This window comes from Astatotilapia calliptera, chromosome 20 (assembly GCF_900246225.1).
Source record: "Astatotilapia calliptera chromosome 20, fAstCal1.2, whole genome shotgun sequence".
In the NCBI taxonomy this organism is placed as follows: domain Eukaryota; kingdom Metazoa; phylum Chordata; class Actinopteri; order Cichliformes; family Cichlidae; genus Astatotilapia; species Astatotilapia calliptera.
The window spans coordinates 13,087,015-13,105,187 of record NC_039321.1 but is presented as its reverse complement, the minus strand read 5'-3'; the positions used below and the strand labels follow the sequence as shown (position 1 = coordinate 13,105,187).

Sequence of the window (18,173 nt, the reverse complement as noted above, 5' to 3'; positions counted from 1 at the left end):
CAACTCATCCATGTCACCTAAATGGTAAACCTGTTTCTCCATCACCTGTTCAGCTCTGCACTGTTCCAAAAAATAGTAATGTCAAAGTATCTTACTGTATATTTTACAGTTTGGTACTGTCTTTCTAGAATATCATTAAATTTACATAAGTAGACTGTGATTTTACATGTCAAATGTAAAATAACATAACATCACTGTAAATATAGTAAAACACAATTTACTTGTTTTTTTAAATATATTTTTTAGTACATATGCATATTTAGATTGTAAAAATACATTCAGAAATGTATCATAATTTCACAAATATTTATCTGTTATGTGAGAGAATGATCTGTTAAATTCAAATTTAATACTATGGAAAAATATATAAAATGATCGAAAATTAATGAGAATAATCAATAATTAAAGGAGTATTTGAATTATAATTTTGCTGAAAATTTCATGTCATCTAGGTCTGATTTAATAATTCAGAGGTAACAAGTGAAAATATAATTAATAGGAATAAAAACTAAAAAAAAACATATAAAACATTGCACGGCCACACTGTGCCAATTTTATATTTTAAAAAATAAATGCAGAGGTAGGAATTGCAATTAATATAAAGCTCAAAGTATTCACAACATTCCTGAACAGAAATAGGCCTCTGCACCTGGGGTGAGGGTGTGGCCATGAAAACAATGTGACATGCCATTGGATGTTGGGACACATAATAACATGATGCTAAGCATCGGCCAATGAATGTGAACTAACAACCACAAGGTCGCGGGTATGGCTGTACTTTAGGAAAAAATCCTAATATAAAAGTATTTTACTGCATTTTACAGTTTTGTTCTGTTCTTCTAGAATATCATTAAAGTTACATAAATAGACTGTGATTTCACATTTCAAATGTAAATTAACGTTAAATCACTGTAATGTAATAAAACATAATTGCCATGATTATTAAATGTATCTGTCTTTACATATGCATATTTAGATTGTTAAAATACATTCACATGATTTCACAAATATCTGTCCGTTATTTGAAAGATTGAACTGTTGAATTCAAATGTAATGCTATGGAAAAGTATATAACATGATTCCTATAAGCTTGTGTTACATCACATAAGTATTATTATCGTTGCTATTTAGATCGTGGCTCAAGAGTGATCAGAAGATTGCCGGTTCGAGCCCCGGCTCGGACACTCTCGGTATTGTGTCCGTGATCAAGACTCTTCGCCTACTGGTGATGGCCAGAGGGGACAGTAGTATTTTGGCACCCCAGCTGCCGGAATATTACTGTTTTTTTAGGATTTGTTTTTTCCCCCTATTTATAGATAATTTCATTGTTTAATCACATTAACATGTTCCTAATTTAATGTTTAAAAGATCACTTGGAAAAGGCAAGATCCCATGTAAAATTAGCGCAACAAACTGTATTGTCAATACTGGAAATAACCGTATTTTTATGAGGAAGTTATTTTCTGTTATTTTACGGTAGTATTTTGGCGCCCCAGCTGCCGGAATATTACCGTTTTTTAAAGATGTTTTTTGTAACAGTGTGATGATTCAGTAAGGACATCTCCTGGTTTCATCTTTATGTTTCCCTCTCACCAGATAACCAAACTGATATCATGACCAGCAGCTTTTAAAGCTGTGGCTCCAGCAAACATCAGCTGATACTAGAAATTAATATTAAATAAATTCTAACAACAGCTTATCAGGCTTAAACGTGCTGCTGTTGTTTAACGCGACATCCGCTGCTTTTTTCTTTCTGGGGCACAGTGGGCAATAAACAAACAAGAGAGAAAAGCCGATCAGCTGATCATTGATCAGTTTCATGAATGAAGTAGCAACAGGAGAGGGAGGGAGAGAGAATGAGAGGAGAAGAGGCAGATGTGCAGCGTAAACACAGAATAACTCCAGCTTTGTGTCTTTTTCCATTCTAGTTGAAGTCCAGGACAAACTGTGTTCCTTTTCAAAATATTTTGTGTAATAGTTTTTCTGAATACGAGATGATTCTGTTTTTTACGGAACGGCTGGAAACTAACCTTATGAAAAAATAAAGTTCACTATCAGTAACATCATAGCACCCACCCAGCTGTATAGAAACTCCGTCATGCTAGCTAGTACCAGTATGAGTTATTGTAACTGACTGTAAAAAGTCAGCATAACGAAAGTAAACTACACCTAAATTTGGTTAATATCTGACCCAGACAGACTGCAGGTCATAACTTCTCTCCTCGGGTCTCTCCTCCTCCTGCCTCACCTGCTGGCCTCCACTACTCGCTAATGTTACTGAATCTGCGGAAGCTCCGCAATAGCCACCACCAAACAATTGAGTTATTTTTACACATCTCCCAGCAGCTGGCCAATCCACCATCTTTCAGTGTTTATACCGTTAACAACAGCTTATCAGGCTTATCAGGCTTAAAAAAAAGAAAAAAATCCCCATCGGTCCACTGGGCAAATGCCTGGTATGCCCGATACCCCATGGCCAGTCCAGCTATGATCGTGCAGCGTTTAAAGCGTGGAAGTACTGACCTTACTTTGAGTTTGATTCCGTAAAAAGTGACAAAAACATTTTACAGCAAAAAAACCCCTAAACTTCCGAGCAAGCACCAAGCACGCTGCCACGGGAATGTGAAATTCACAGAGAAACTCGCAGATTCTTCCACTGACGGCTGTGGCACACCTGCACCAGGGCAAACATCCGCCTGCCCCACTCCTGCTATACAGGTGAAAATAGAGCAACAGGACCGCTGAGTCTTTGATTTTATTTATCTTCTGCTGTGTTTTACTTGCATTTATTTGAAAGACTGAGTGTAAACACAAAAAACTATTTTATTTTATGTGCTGGAATATGCAGAAAATAGGTTAAACAAATTTCTTCCAGTCAGAGAACGTTGCATATCATTTAATGTTTGCTTGATGCATAAAGTTAAAAGATTACAACTAATAAAACAAGTTTTAAAAAGAGACTTTTCCATTTGATTACATTTTATATGATGGATTATGCAGGAAAAGTAGAATTGGGCTGAAAGATCTATTCAGGTTGTAAATCATGTTTTTAAAAAGTAACTAAGTAACTAATTACTTTATAAAATAAGTAATCAGTAAAGTATTACTTTTTGGGGGAAGTAATCAGTAATTAGTTACTGATTACTTTTTTCAAGTAACTTGACCAACACTGTAATTATAATACCAATACATACATTTTAGACTGATAAGAATGACATAATGCCCATCTACATAACCATGCAACATGTTCATGCACATCTAACACACATACATTTGTCCTTTGTGGGGTTTTTGTTGTTATTGTTTTTATTTCATTTTCCAATTGCCGTCTTTGTAGATTCTGTGAATCTGTTTCTTGTTTTATGTTCTACAATAATAATAATTAAAAAAAAAAACAAAAAAAACAAAACTAATGTAAGTTCAAAGGTCTTTGCTTGTATTGCTTTGCTGATAGTATGTTATTTGCCATAAGGTGTTCAGAGTTATTGATACCAGTGTAACCAGAGAGGAGAATGTATATTTTAAGTATATAACTTTCTACAGGGCTGAATATAACATCATTATGTAAAGGTCCAGATTCTCTGTGCTTTATCTGCAGATGATGTGCAGCACTTCTAACATCACACAAAGCAAAGGTTACTATCACACTGTTCTTGAAGTGCTGGGTGTGTTCATCTTCCGGGGCAGGACCATGGCAGAAATCTGAAAAAGACTTCCCTCTGAGGCAGCTCCTCGTGAAGCGTCCTGCTTGATCCCTGCAATGAGCTTCAGTCCGCCTGATGTTTTTGAAATGATGTCTCAGTGGGCCAACAGAACATCTGGCACAGGACAGCTGTCTGATGTTCTCCCTCACACTACCTCACCCAGGGTGAATGTATCTGTTGATAACAGTGTGGACTAATGTGGATCCTGTGATTAAATGAAAAGAACAACTTACACTTCTATGAAACCTTCTGCTGCTGTGTTTTCAAATCTAACATTTTATTTAAAGTTTCCAGAATACCAGAGTTCTTTGTCAGTGTAATGGATCTAAAATGGTTTAAATGTTCAGTTTCATATCATTGTCCGTCTTATGTCAAAATCTCAAAGGACATAATTTAATTTCCAGATAATTCTGATATTAACAGGAACTCTGGGCCTCTGTGGAGTGTGGAGCTGATGCCATCGCTGTCTAAAATAGGATAACAAAAACTATGCAGTGCTGAATCATTCAGACATTCAGAGAGTAACACGGGTGATTATCATTGCCAACTAGCTTTTAACAAGACTCTAACACAATGCATTTCATTTAGCCTCTGAACCCTGGATTCAAAATGACAACCTTCAGTTGATCTATCATTTAAGCTTTCCTACTATAAACAAATACGATGGGATAAATTGGAGGTCAAATAGATAAGAAGGGGCTCGGCCATGTAATGATTTAAAAACAAGGAGTACAACTTTAAATTGGATCCTGTAAGTAACAGGAATCAGGTGTAGAGATTCCAACGCTGGGGTGCTCATTCTGTTTTGTACCAGTTAGCAGACAAGCAGCTGCATTTTGGACCAACTGGAGACTGTAAGCATGTTCCAAACCAAAGTGCAGAGCAATGAATTAGTCCAGTCTGCAAGTAATGAACAGATGAATAGTGGACCAAGATAAAGACATACCTTCCAGCTAAGGCCTTATCTTGGCTAGCTGTCTCAGATGGAAAAAGCCAGATTGGACTACTGGATTCACCTACCTACACAGTTTAAAGGAACCCTCTTTTTTAATATTTGTCTGACAATAAGAAGATAAGGGGCCCAGAGCACAGTCAATGTGTTTACTAAAGGAGTTGGCAAAAATGACAATTTCTGTTTTGTTTCCATTTAATTTAAATGTTTTTAAAAACAACATTCACAGTTTAACGTCTTCAAGGTAACATAATAACAGCTGAAGTGAGTCTGTGCTTGTTTTTAAAAGCAGATACATCTGCAAGTCATCTGCAAAATAGTGAAATAAATAAGTTATACTATGAAAAAATAGACCACAATGGCAACATAAACAGTGTAAACAAGGCTGGAACCAAACTTGAGCCTTGAGGTACATCATAATTAAGAGGGGCTATTTTTGAGCTGTAGGGACCACTGTTCACATAAAAAGTCCTTCCAGATAAGAGGGCAGCAGGGCTGCCAGAATCCAGAGTTAAGAGAATAACGTTAAAAACCCTCAAACGTCAACAGTAATTCATTGACTTGAGCAGCACTGTGCCACTAAATGAACATGTTGTCATTTCCTATTGTAGGCTGACAAGGCATGTGATAAGTGCTACATCTGAATACCTGTTAATGACAAATACATTCATTTCTTGAAAAATCTACTTCACTCAGTTTATTATGTGACTGATTTCAAAGTAATTTTTCCCCATGCTGCAAAGCTGCAGATATTTATTTCAGTATTATTCGTATAGCAACTTACAACCAGTAACAAGCAGCAATTGGTGACAGTGGGAAGAAAAAACAGACAGCACTATTTTTTCCAAAGATGAAGTAACATATTTAATCTAGTACACCTTACACACATGTCCTAACACTTAGATGAATATCACTAATTATAACAATACTGGGGAGAATAATAATATTTACTGCCAGATAACACTCCGGGCCAGCAGGTGGCGGTAATAGACTAGCGGCATGTTTATTTTCCTCAAGAGCAACAAGGAAGCAGAAGTAGTTGTTTATGCTAAATGTTTGTAGCTGTTCGACTTTATGTGAAGGGATATGATTCCTGGTCTTACACTGATTTAACCACTGACAACGTCGTTAGCTGGCTCTAGAGCAGGAAGAATGGCAGACGAAGCTCCTTTCCAGTTATTACACAGCGAGGTGATACAGTACATTTACAAGTCAGCAGAAGGAGAGACGGTAAGAAGCTCTCAGTAGGAGTTTAATGACCTATTTGGTGTTGTTGTTAATGTTTCTGTCTTTTACCCTGTATTTAGGAGAGTGGGAGAAATGTCACTAAATTGGAGAATATTGGATTCAGAGTGGGCCAAGGGCTGATAGAGAGGTAATAACCTTGACTGCTGCAAACATGCATGCCGTTTACTTCGACAAATCAAAGCACTACATGTACAAAGCCTGATTTACAACATGGATTCCCATTCAGAAAATGCAATCGAAATGCACAGCTGTAGGTGGGTGGCCATTAATGAACCATTAATGTACCATTAATGAACACAACAACAACAAAAAAAACAAAAAAACCCCAGAGTCTCTGGGGTTCAGGTCAGTCGAGTCGGCTGGGCCAGTCAGGAAACAATATTACACTCGTGGTGTTGTCGTTAGAGCACCAGGGTCTTTAAGGTCAACTTCATGATTTATCGGTCAAAAGTTGCGAAAGAAAAATGTATGAAGACTTAAAATATCATGTGACATTTAACAAAATATTTGGTCATAAACCACATATGAACATGAGTGATATCCCATTCTTAATCCATACGGTTTAATGATGGTGTTGACCCACTCTATGCAATTATAACAGCTTCAGTTCTTCTGGGAAGGCTTTAGAAACCCATTCCACGAAGCTCTCAAAGCACTGTTCTTGAGCTGATCTGAAGGCCACATGAAGTTTGGAGGTCTGTAACGACTGACGTTGGCAGCCTCTGCTCATTATGCGCCTTGCCATTCACTGCTCTGTGAGTTTATGTGGCCGAACACTTTGTGGCTGTGTTGTTGTTGTTCCCTGCGCTTCTACTTTTTCTAATATCACTAACAGTTGAATGTGGAATAGTTAGCAACGAGGAAATTTCATGACAGGTGGCATCCTATCATGTTATCAGGCTGGAATTGAGAGATCCTGAGAGAGAAATGTTTGTAGAAGCAGTCTGTATGCCTGGGTGCTTGATTTTATATACATGTGGTTAGAACACTTGAAGTCAGTGATTTGAACAGGTGAGTGAATACGATTGGTAATGTAGCGCATAGGAATTCTAAATATCACTTTGGATATTTTTGTTACTTTGGACTAGGGATGGGTGATATATTGAATATACTCAGTATTAAGCTGTCTGCATGTAATTCACCATGACATCCCACACGTTGCAAATGCGTCATTAAGCCTCTACATCACATTTTTGTGTATGTTATAAGCACAAAAGAACACCTTTTTAATTTCAATTGTTTTATTTTCTCTCGTGAATTCTTGCTTGATGTACTTTTTTGTTGCTGTGATCAGCAGTTTTCTAAAATACTCAAACCAGCCCCTCTGGCACCAAGAACTGTGCCACATTCAATGTCAGTTTTCTTCCCCATTTCTGTGCCCAGTTTCAGTTTGAGTTGGTGCCATTATATTGGCTGATTAGATACTTACCCTAATGAGCGGTTGAACTATTAAAATATGTTAATGTTAATAGTTATGTTAATATGTTAAAACTGTTAAAATAAAAATTTTAATTCATTCAGATTTTTTTGTATTCAAAGTAGAAACAAATATATTGAATGGTCGATTTGAATGAGTATACCAGTGCAATTTTAGGTACTATATGGTTGAAAATAACTTTTATTTTTGGAGGTTATTTAGACATATATTGTGTATCATGATATTGGATTTTCCTCAAATCACCCAGCCCTACTTTAGACCAGGATCAGAGTCAAACTTCATAAAATGTCTTTGTTTGCCAACACTTGGGAAATTATGTATAGGCATTCTAAATATCACTCCAGTTGTCTTCTTTTCAAGCTCTCAAAACTACCCTGTACCTGTCTGAACACTTACACAGACAGCATACTGTTTATGGGTCATGTGCACAGTTATACTAGGCGCATTCTCCTTAAATGCATCTTACAGCGAGCAGACCGTTGAAAGTCAATGAATGATGTCCTAGTTTAATTTACCCATCTCTTTGTTTCCCTCTAGATTGACTAAAGACACAGCACGGTTTAAGGATGAGCTGGACATTATGAAGTTTATATGTAAAGACTTCTGGACCTGTGTATTCAAGAAGCAAATCGACAACCTTCGAACCAATCACCAGGTCACTGGGAAGTCTGTTTTCTCTTCTTTTAATCCTGTTTTTTATTAATGTAGCCTCTGACAAATCTAAATGATGGTAAATGGACTGATTCTTATATAGCGCTTTCCTATTCTCCTGGAGTACTCAAAGCGCTCTATACAACATGCCTCATTCACCCAATCATACAAGCACTTCTAAACTCAAGTGCAACTAATAAGCATTCACACACATTCACGCTCCGATGAATGCATCGGAGGGCAATTTGGGGTTAGTATCTTGCCCAAGGATATTTGGCATGCAGACTGGAGGAGCCAGGAATCGAACCACATACCTTCCAGTCAGTCGCTGATCTGCTCTACCACCTGAGCCACAGCCACCCAAATGATAATTCCTTTTTGTCATCCATAATATATTTGTAATATATAAATGCCAGTACTGTGATATTTTGCCTTACTTCCTGTCAGATTGATTGTTTGTTGTTCTGCTGATGTGTGTCATTGCTGATGTCATATATCATCATATGATCATGTGTTTTAGGGCATCTATGTTCTGCAGGACAATAAGTTTGGATTACTGAGTCATCTGTCAGTGGGAAAACAATACTTGGAACATGCCCCAAAGGTGCTTTTTTTCTTTTACTGGTCTGTTTTAAAAGACTTTCTCTGCTTCTCAAACTGTCTCTTTTACTGAGACAACATGTACATGCACAGTAGCACATCATACCATCAGAGGTGAGCAGCATGAGTCCTGAAAGACACTGACACCAAAAGAGAGAATCTGTAAGAAAAGTGTGCGCTATGTGCACAAAGTAAGACAATTATGTTGAATAAAGGCTGGATTATAAAATTAAACTCATTTAATTTCACTTCTTATAACATGTCACAGTAGAGGCAATAGAGAGCAGGCAGAGAACATCCTTCAACATGGGCAGTAAAATAATTCAGTCAGTCAGTGGTGGTAAGTTTACTGTACTTTTGCTTTGCTGTGGTCTGGCCCACAGCAGCATCAGAGCTGGTGAAAGTAACAGACTGAATAAACTTACTAGCAAGGCTGGCTCTGTGACTGATGGCAAACTGGACAGCCTTTTCAAACTGTGGTGAAAAGGAGGTCAGTCAACAAACTGTTAACCAGTATGGATGGATCCTGACCAGCTTCTGCACCACTTACTTGACAGACAGCAGAACACTTTGTCTAACAGACTGATTCAGTTCTGATGATGCCACATGGACAGGTTCAGATTACTTTTAGTTCTCCTTTATCATAAACCTTCCAATTAGCAGTTTGTTTGTTTTTTCTTTTGCCAGTGAGACAAGACACCATAGATCGAATGAAATGTAGGAACGCCTGACTTCCCTTCTTATCAAGGTTTACTGATTTTTTTTTAAAAAAAAGGAGAACTGATGAGTTTCAGAACAGAGAATTGCTTGTTTTTTATCTGTGTATAAATGGCCAAACATGATCAGTTGTATCCGTTTTACATGAGTGCTGTTGTGACAGATGTGATTAATGCTGCAATCACATTGTTTACCTACATTCGGTCTCAGTCTTCCTGTCGTTCAGTACTGAGTATCAAATGCTCATTCACTCTTTGTTAACAGTTTATTTGCTTAGAATATAGCTTGAACCAGTGCCACAGGCCACAGTATTTACAGCCTGTAGTTCTTGATGGAAATGGCTATAGTGAACGTGGACTTTCCAAGCAGAGAGGACCAAGGCTGAGATATAGGAGTGGAAGGATTGGATTATACCTTATACAGAAGGTGCAGTGTGAAACAGATTCAATTCAATTCAGTTTTATTTATATAGCGCCAAGTGACAACTACAGTTGCCTCATGGCGCTTTATATTGTAAGATAAATACCTTACAATAATAATTAAATGCTGTGTTAAGATTACATGGACAGTCACCCACACTAATTATTTTTCCTGACATCTGAGCTGAGTACTAAATCAGACAAAATGTCTGAGACATCAGACAGAAGCTCTGATTGAGGCCCAGGTGGAGCATAGAAACATACAAATGAAACTGGTTTTTGAGTTTTCCAGCTATGGTGGATGAGGCTAAGCAAATTAAAACTGAATTAAAACTGTCTGGCTCTTTGGTTGAATAACCAGCTGGAGTAGAAGATAACTGTTCAAGGAACTGATAAGAGTAAAGGTGTTCATATACTGTGACCCTGTTTTATATGTGAGACCATTCACTGTCATCATATGAAGTAACTGTTTTCCTCCTGCAGTATCTGGCCTTCACATGTGGTTTGGTGAGAGGAGCTCTATCCAATCTGGGAGTGAAGAGTATTGTGACTTCTGAGGTGTCTGTCATGCCTTCATGTAAGGATTTAGTCATTCAAAAATCTTTTTAAAGAGCATTTATCAGTCATCTCCAAACTGAGGTTTGGGGGTTTGTTTTATTTGCTGAATCAATTCCATTAAAATGCCATTGAGTGGTTCAGAAAGAGAAGTTTGTGTTGCCCATGCACATGATTGAAATATGCCTCAGATATTTTAAATGGAGAATACTTGTGTGATTTTTACATGACTCTGGATTAAAGTAGGGCTGAACGATATATCGCATTTGCGATAATATCGCGACATGATCAAGTGCAATTTTCTAACCGCAAAGGCTGCGATTATACTCTGGACATGTCCAAATTCATGGGCTGCATCCTCCTGAGGCCGCATTTGTAGACCGATTACGTCACAGCGACGCGCCGAAGGCTGTCCAAATTACTACCATATCCCAGAATTCATAGCGCGGCCCAGCCAAACTCCAGTTTCCAGCAATGGCGGCCGCTACTAAGTTTTAAAATTACTCATACTAATCTTTCTGGGTCACAAAATAAACTTTTAACATATTTTCAGGCGAGAAAGTAGTTGTGTAAACATCAAATATCTGCTCGGTTTATCAAGATATCGCATCTTTGCTAAAGTGCTTCGACGTTTTCAGAGGCGTCTGCTACCCACCAGCTCGACAGCTAGCCGGGAGCTCGAGGGTTACTGATGCGGCCGAGAACGGCACAACTCCCGGCACATCATTTTCAGATCACCGCGGAGTTTCGCTGCTCGGGTTAAACGTAATATATAAGTCACTTAGACAACCTAAAAATGTTATTGTTGGGCTTTTTTCAGTGTTTTGTTTGTTCGTGAGTAAATCGGTTTGGCTGAGATTAAAGTTATTAGATTAGATAAAATAAAACTTTATTAATCCCCCGGGTGGGTTCCTCCTTGGTTTTCACACAGCTGACTAAACGTCAAACAGAAAACTTATTAAACAGAAGTATGAGACAGTCGAGAATTGACACCAGTGTCTGGTTATATTTTAGATAGCAAGAAGCAGACGGCCGAGTTTATTAAACTCCACCGAGACAGCGGTGACACTAATCAGAACTAGCCTTCTGATTAGCTAATCAGAAGGCTAGACCGTCCAATTTCACGCCTTTAAACTTTAAAGGCGTGTTTGTGTGTGTGTTTATACAATTGCTATTATGTTTGCACTTTATGTGTAATGTTACTGACTGCAGAGATCAGTAAGATGTGTGTATTTTTTATTTATTAGTTTTATTTATTTAATATTATTTTTTAATTGAATGACAGTCTAGTAGTTCACAGATGTCGAAAAACTGAGTGTGGTAAAGCCACAGATTTTTTTTATGTATATTTCTGCAATCTGCACATTGTACTGACTTTCATTTTAATGTTTACACCAGGGTTCCTTGTCACCACTTTATGCTCAGATGTTTGTAAGCTAAAAATAAACTATTGTGTATGTTCAAATATACTGTTGTGATTGAAGAAGTTAAATAAAAATGTCAGTCATCAATTCATGCATCACCTCATGTCATCATAACAGAGGTCTGTCTTCCAGGAAAGAACAGTTTAAAATTAATGTAATATAGTATTGGCCATACTATATGATGTATTGCTTGTCTTTGTTTAATAATACAGAAGACAAAGACCTTAAAAAATAATCGCATATCGCATCGCAATCGCAATATTGGGGCAAAAAATCGCAATTAGATTATTTTCCATAATCGTTCAGCCCTAGATTAAAGTAAGGTATAGTTTTTGGTTTTTATGGGCAGAATCACAGGTGTGAATAGTGTTGCTGAGGTGAAGAGCATGTCAGACAGGATTGTGAGTTTGAAGCTAGAAGTCAAAGTGGTGATATTGAATGTAGTTAGTGTGTAGGTAGGTAGAGAGGGTACCAGTGTGGGAGAGAGTGGTGAAATGTGTGTAGCTAGGCAGCATCAGATGGTAGTCTGGAAGATGTCTGGAAATCATGAACAGGAAACAAGTGAAGGCAGAGGTGACAGATGGATGCAAGGTGGGGCTGGGATTTAGGCTACGTTCACACTGCAGGCAAAAGCGCATCAAATCCGATTTATTTTTTTTTGACCCTATGCGACCCATATCCGATCATGGTATGACAGTGTGAACGGCACAAATCCGATATTTTCAAATCCGATCTGGGTCACTTTCGTATGTGGTACTGAATCCGATACATATCTGATGTTTTAGAAAGCGAGGCTGTGTGAATGGTCATGTCGCATTAAATCCGTCTTTTACGTCACTGACTTGTGTCAGTGACGTAAAAGACGGATGTAGTTAGATAATGGATGTAGTTAGATAATGTAGTTAGATAATGTCAATGATAATTGACAGACGGCAATTATCAGCGCCGGAGAAGACATCGTGAACGCTTCCTGGCCATCCAGCAGATGTCAGTGAAACTGTTTGGAAGACAATGTTGGAGAAACGTGAACATTTTATTTGTACTGCATAATCTGCAGATTCTGACAGAAATCTGCAACTATCCTTTGAAGCACTGCTCCTCTCTAAAACAGCAATAAGGATAATTATTAGGTTATCTACATTATTATGTAAATAACAAAATAACTTAAAGCAAAAAATTGGGAAACATAAAGTCCGAAGTCTTTATATTAAGGGCCATCAGTCAAACAATATTGTTTGCTCTGGGTCTAAACAGAGCGCATTTTGTGTGACGCCTTCTTTTATGCATGCGTGCCGCTCTGAGCGTTCACACTAGAGCAAGTTTGCTGTCCCATTTTATTTGTAGTGTGAACAAGCAGACAAAAAAATCGGATTTGATCAATTGAGCATTAAGACCTGCAGTGTGAACGTAGCATTAGTAGTGTAGATTATTGCACATGAAATAGTACACTGATGTTTAAGTTTGAGTGAAAGATTAATCAAATAGCTGTTTGTTTTAGTCTTTTTCACCACTGTAGCAAACATGTCTACTCATATAGTGCAACTTAAATTGAACTAAACTAGGAAAAAATGAAAAGCCAATGTGAGTTTCTTCTTTTTGTGTCAGCTAACACGAAAAATGTCTTTCTGCCTTTGCAGGTAAATTCCAGGTGATGATCCAGAAAGCGTAGGAGGTTACACACTCAAGCTGCACTCTTCCCTGGTGTCATATTGCCTTATCTGTTAGAAAGGGAAATGCCATCCGTACTACTCAGTGAGAATTTCTCTCGGCACTGCAGGGATTACAGTAGGGACTGGCAAAGGTTTCTATGGCTTAAGCTCTGGATGGCTGCAAACATCTGTATCCTGCTGACACACTGTCATTATCATGAATGGAAAAGTACAGTCCAGTGACATTAACATTTTGTCTGCTAACATTTATATTAACATAATCCCTTTTGAAGTAAAGTCTCACTAAATGAACATTTGGCTTAATATCAGAAAAGAAGTGTTTGCCACCACCTACTGTCACATCTAGTTTAGTAGCATTTTCACTATAAAGACAAACAAACCTACAGTGCTTCACAAATTTAAAAGACAGAACCGCCAAAAATTTGATTATTAGGGAAGTCACAAACTGAATTTATGTTTTTTACACCCAAATCGAAGCCAGCACTAAACTTTTTCTGAGAACTTACTAAAACTCATTTTTGGTTCATGATTGCCAGTAAATATCTCCAATTTCTGAATCTTATTCAATAAGAATATTATTAAAATAATAAATTTTAAAATTCTCGAGTAACAATAATCACATTTTTTTCACTTTTTTTTATGACACTATCATCAGTTTAATAAGTATTATATGGTTTTGATTAAAGAGCTTGTACATACTGGCAGGTTAACCATTTTGGTATCTGTGAGGTAAAGCGTATACTGGGTGGTGCTATAATAAACGTGTTAAGATGTCTATATTTATAATCATCACTAACTTGTGTATTGTTCCACCCCTGCCTCCGCACCAAAATGAGCAGATTATTAAAACAGAGGAAATGTGGCGCCCTTTAGCAGGTTGATGAACATTGCTTGCAAGAAATCCATGCCTAAGAAAGCAACTTAGGCTACATCTACATGAACACAGGTATTTTTTTTAAATGGCACAAACAGTCTCAAGTGTTTTTGAGAATGTGCCAAAGCAGCAGGTGGTGATATAACCCTAGTTTTGAAGAAATCCCACAAACAATAACACAGCACACAGTCTGACATCAAAGAAGAGATAATGGAAAACACGTTTGATGTTACAAGACAAATATTCATTTTCTTTGCCAACATGTAAATGTAGAAATGTAGTTTTTGAAAATGTTCACCCTGGCAGAAGTTTTTACTGATCGAAAATGCTGTGTATGTGTACGGACGTAGCCTCATTTATATATTGATGGCTAATATGACCAAACACAGTTTGATATCATGAATAAGTACGTTTGCAGTGATGAAGAGCAACATTCCTGTCGAAGCGTGAAAAAGTGTGATTTATTTTCTTTGCATCAAAGTTGTATGTTCTACCCTTCAGGTGCTTCCTTCACTTGCAATAAATTTAAGCATGAAAACAATTTCTGAATGGTTCCTTTTCCACACTTTGATCGTTTACTATTCTGTCAAACACATTTCAGAAATGACAAGACCACAATACCAAACAAAGATAATTTATCTGAATTTCAGGAGTGGGGCCACACCTCAGACACGCTCCTTCAGGTTCTCCATCTACGTGCTGTTTGTAATCTTTTTTTATGCAAACACCCATCAGCATCTAATGATTTGTGCTCACCATGGGCCCCTCGTCCTTCATACCATCAGACGAAAACCTCTACTGCTCAATTTCATCAAATTCCCTCCAGGCACTTCAAGAAACCAAAACACTTCTCTTCTAAATGACATGATCAGGCTTCAGAGAGACCGAACATTACCGGCCATCCTGGGGAACCTGTTGGGAATCATTCTACATCTATTCACCCCATCAGAACTCCTCTCTGCTCCATCCAGTTATAGAGTGGCTCAGGTCGCTCGCCATCTCAGCGAAATTATAATTTCAGAACCTCCATTAGGGGAGAATCACCCACAAGCAAAAGCTCCCGGCATAGATCCACACTCGCTTTCCCTGAAACTGGCCGATCCACCTCAGTGCCAGGCTATGAAGACACAATGCTGTTTCCACGCTTCAGTCATGTCTCCTGAAAATATTCTTCCCTTAAGGATATAGATTGGACTGGACTTTACCTCACCGATGAGTCCTAACACTAGAATTACTGACTTTTTTATTTTCTGGTGCAAGTCCCAAGGTGTTATTCACCCCTGCTGAGATTTTCACAGGTCGTCAGCTCAATTCTCCTACTGCTTTTGTTGTGCAAACCACAGCTCAGATCCAAGGCAGGCCAAACCTCTGTGTTATAACCTTCAGAAATGCCTGCCGTGTCTATACAAAATATCCCACACATTGACTGACCTGCAAATATGAAAGACACACATTCACAATATATAGAAACACAAATCTGTTTTATTTATTAAAAAAAGTGTGAAAACAGAATGAAAAGTTCTGTGACATGAGTGACATTGATATTTCTGGTGCCAGTAATCACAGAGACAATGCCCTGAGAAAGATTCATTTCTATTATGCAACACCTTCGATTTGATGACAAGGACATGCAGGCAGAACGGGTGAAAACAGACAAACTTGTGACAATCTCCGACATCTGGACAAGCTTCAACAAGAACTGTGCTAAGAGTTTCACTCCAGGAGAACACATGACCATAGATGAACAGCTGTTCCCTACCAAGGTTTGTTGTCCATTCACACAACCAAGCAATGTTCCCTCTAATTTTCCATGTGTCTGAGCAAACACACAAACTCCCTGAGCGATCCCTTGGACCACTGTGAGCGACATCAGACGTGTGCACTGTGGTCACGGCAGCATCGAATCCATCCTAGTTACATGGTCTATTAAAATAATCAAATTACAGCATTTACATTTATGTTAGACTACTTTTAATTAACTGCTTTAGCCCACTTACAATGAAAATGTAAAACAAAAATGTAGTCATTGACCTGTGTAGTATGTCAACACTATTGGAAGTAAAAATAACTTGAACTCAAATTTTGAAAACACAACTTTATTCTTTTTTCTTTTCTTTTTTTTTTTAAATAAAGCTCTGACTTGTATTATGAGTCTGAGTCTGTGGTCTGGGAGAGAGTCCTGTAACTCTGTCTGCAAAATACAGTATATAATGACCAATGCTGGGCAATTAATTATATAGTTACTTCTTCAAAAAAGTACCTCAGTTTGGCAAACAACAAAGTTTTTTGCAGCTATTTTTTTAAAATAAACATTTCAAACTATTTACAGCACAATCAGGTGTTCTGCATCAAATTTGATGCCACACAAATTATTAATGCCACTCCAAGAATAATTTCTGTCCACATAAAGGAGAACAACAGCCTGGTACCTGCAGGCCTGACAACAGCAGATGTATCACTGCTGTAACACCTGTAACATTCAGCAGTGGCCTCATTGTTCTGACACACAACAAAACTATTGACTACACTACACACTAACTACATAAGATTTGCGCTAAACGTCGCAAGTCTCTCACGTCTCAAAACACCGCCGTCACTCCTACAACTTCCCCCCGTCTCTTAACAACTTGCCATATCATTTTTTGATTGGTCGACATGGTACTTTTTTCGACCAATAGGAAAGGGTGGGTTTTTTTGGTTTTGTTTTTGCTCACAGGCAGAGAGCGCTTTCGAGCGTTTCTTCTCGCAGTAAATATAAACAACGATAGTATTCAGGAAGAAAACCAAACATTGCATATATTTTTATCATAACTCTGGTTTTACGTGGCCTATCAACACAATTTAAAAACTGGTATAAAGTCCACACTTTCTCCGTCAATTGTTCCGTCGGTCCTGCTCACATCTCCAACGGTTTACACGTTGTCATTAACGTGGCTTCACTCCACATCAGCCACGCCGCTTTGCTAGCTAAAGCACCGGTGTCGACACATAAGGACGCTGTCATAGCCTGTCAACGACGTTGATTAGCTGCGTATGTGAATCGCATTATTGGCTGGACTATGGGATAAGGTGGCATCGTTCTAATCCCATACGGGAGCAGCCAGTCACTTACTGACTAACACTGCAAAACAGAATTGTTGAAATTTTAATTTCAATTCAGGTTAGATTTTTTTTGTGCGCAACGCAGATTTTCTGTGCGCAGAGACCGTGCCAGCAGTGCGCAATTGCGCACGTGCGCAGCTTAGAGGGAACATTGCAACCAAGCCAGACAAATTTGGGATCAAGTTCTGGATGGCCACGGATTTGGAGACCAAATATGTCTCCAATGCATCTCCTTACTTGGGAAAGGACCCCAGTCGTCAGAAGGGAGAGAGGCTGGCAGAGAACGTGGTCATGAAACTGATGCAGCCGTTTTTGGTTGATGGGAGAAACGTCACAACGGACAATTTCTTTACTTCACTGTGGCACAGACTGCTGCAGCGCAAAACAACGTTACTGGGCACAGTGAATAAAGTACTGTTTCTGTGTGACTCCTCCCATCCTGCTGCACCTGAACCAGCTAACTGGCACTCTGATTCATTTTCTCGTACTTAACATGAACAGTTTTGAGGTAATTCAGTCATCAATATATAAGGACAGAGATAGGATTACATCACAGATGAGCAGGATGGACAGAATTAAAAAAATGAGTACATCAGAGGGACAGCTCAGGTTGAACAGTTTGTAATCCGTGAAGTGAAAGTTGTTTGGTTTATTTTTTCAAGTACAGACTCTGTGCTGTTTAAGGTTTTCAGAGTGAAGATTAAGCACAGAAATAATTCAAACACAATGTACCTACAAATTTGATTTGAGGTCAGGTGTCCTATTTTATAGTAATGCTTTTAGAACAGACGCACACACTCTCTCTCTCTCCTTGCAGAG

General features: G+C 38.2%; 1 protein-coding gene across 1 annotated transcript; it reads left to right on the top strand.

Annotated features, from left to right (window-relative positions):
• Positions 1–5,654: 5,654 nt before the first annotated feature.
• On the top strand, positions 5,655–14,793 carry trappc6b (trafficking protein particle complex subunit 6B). The gene is made up of 6 exons (XM_026154670.1): positions 5,655–5,886; positions 5,964–6,031; positions 7,880–7,997; positions 8,514–8,597; positions 10,213–10,306; positions 13,346–14,793. The coding sequence occupies exons 1-6, from the start codon at positions 5,809–5,811 to the stop codon at positions 13,375–13,377; spliced, it is 474 nt and encodes a 157-aa protein (XP_026010455.1). The 5' UTR covers positions 5,655–5,808; the 3' UTR covers positions 13,378–14,793.
• Positions 14,794–18,173: the final 3,380 nt, after the last annotated feature.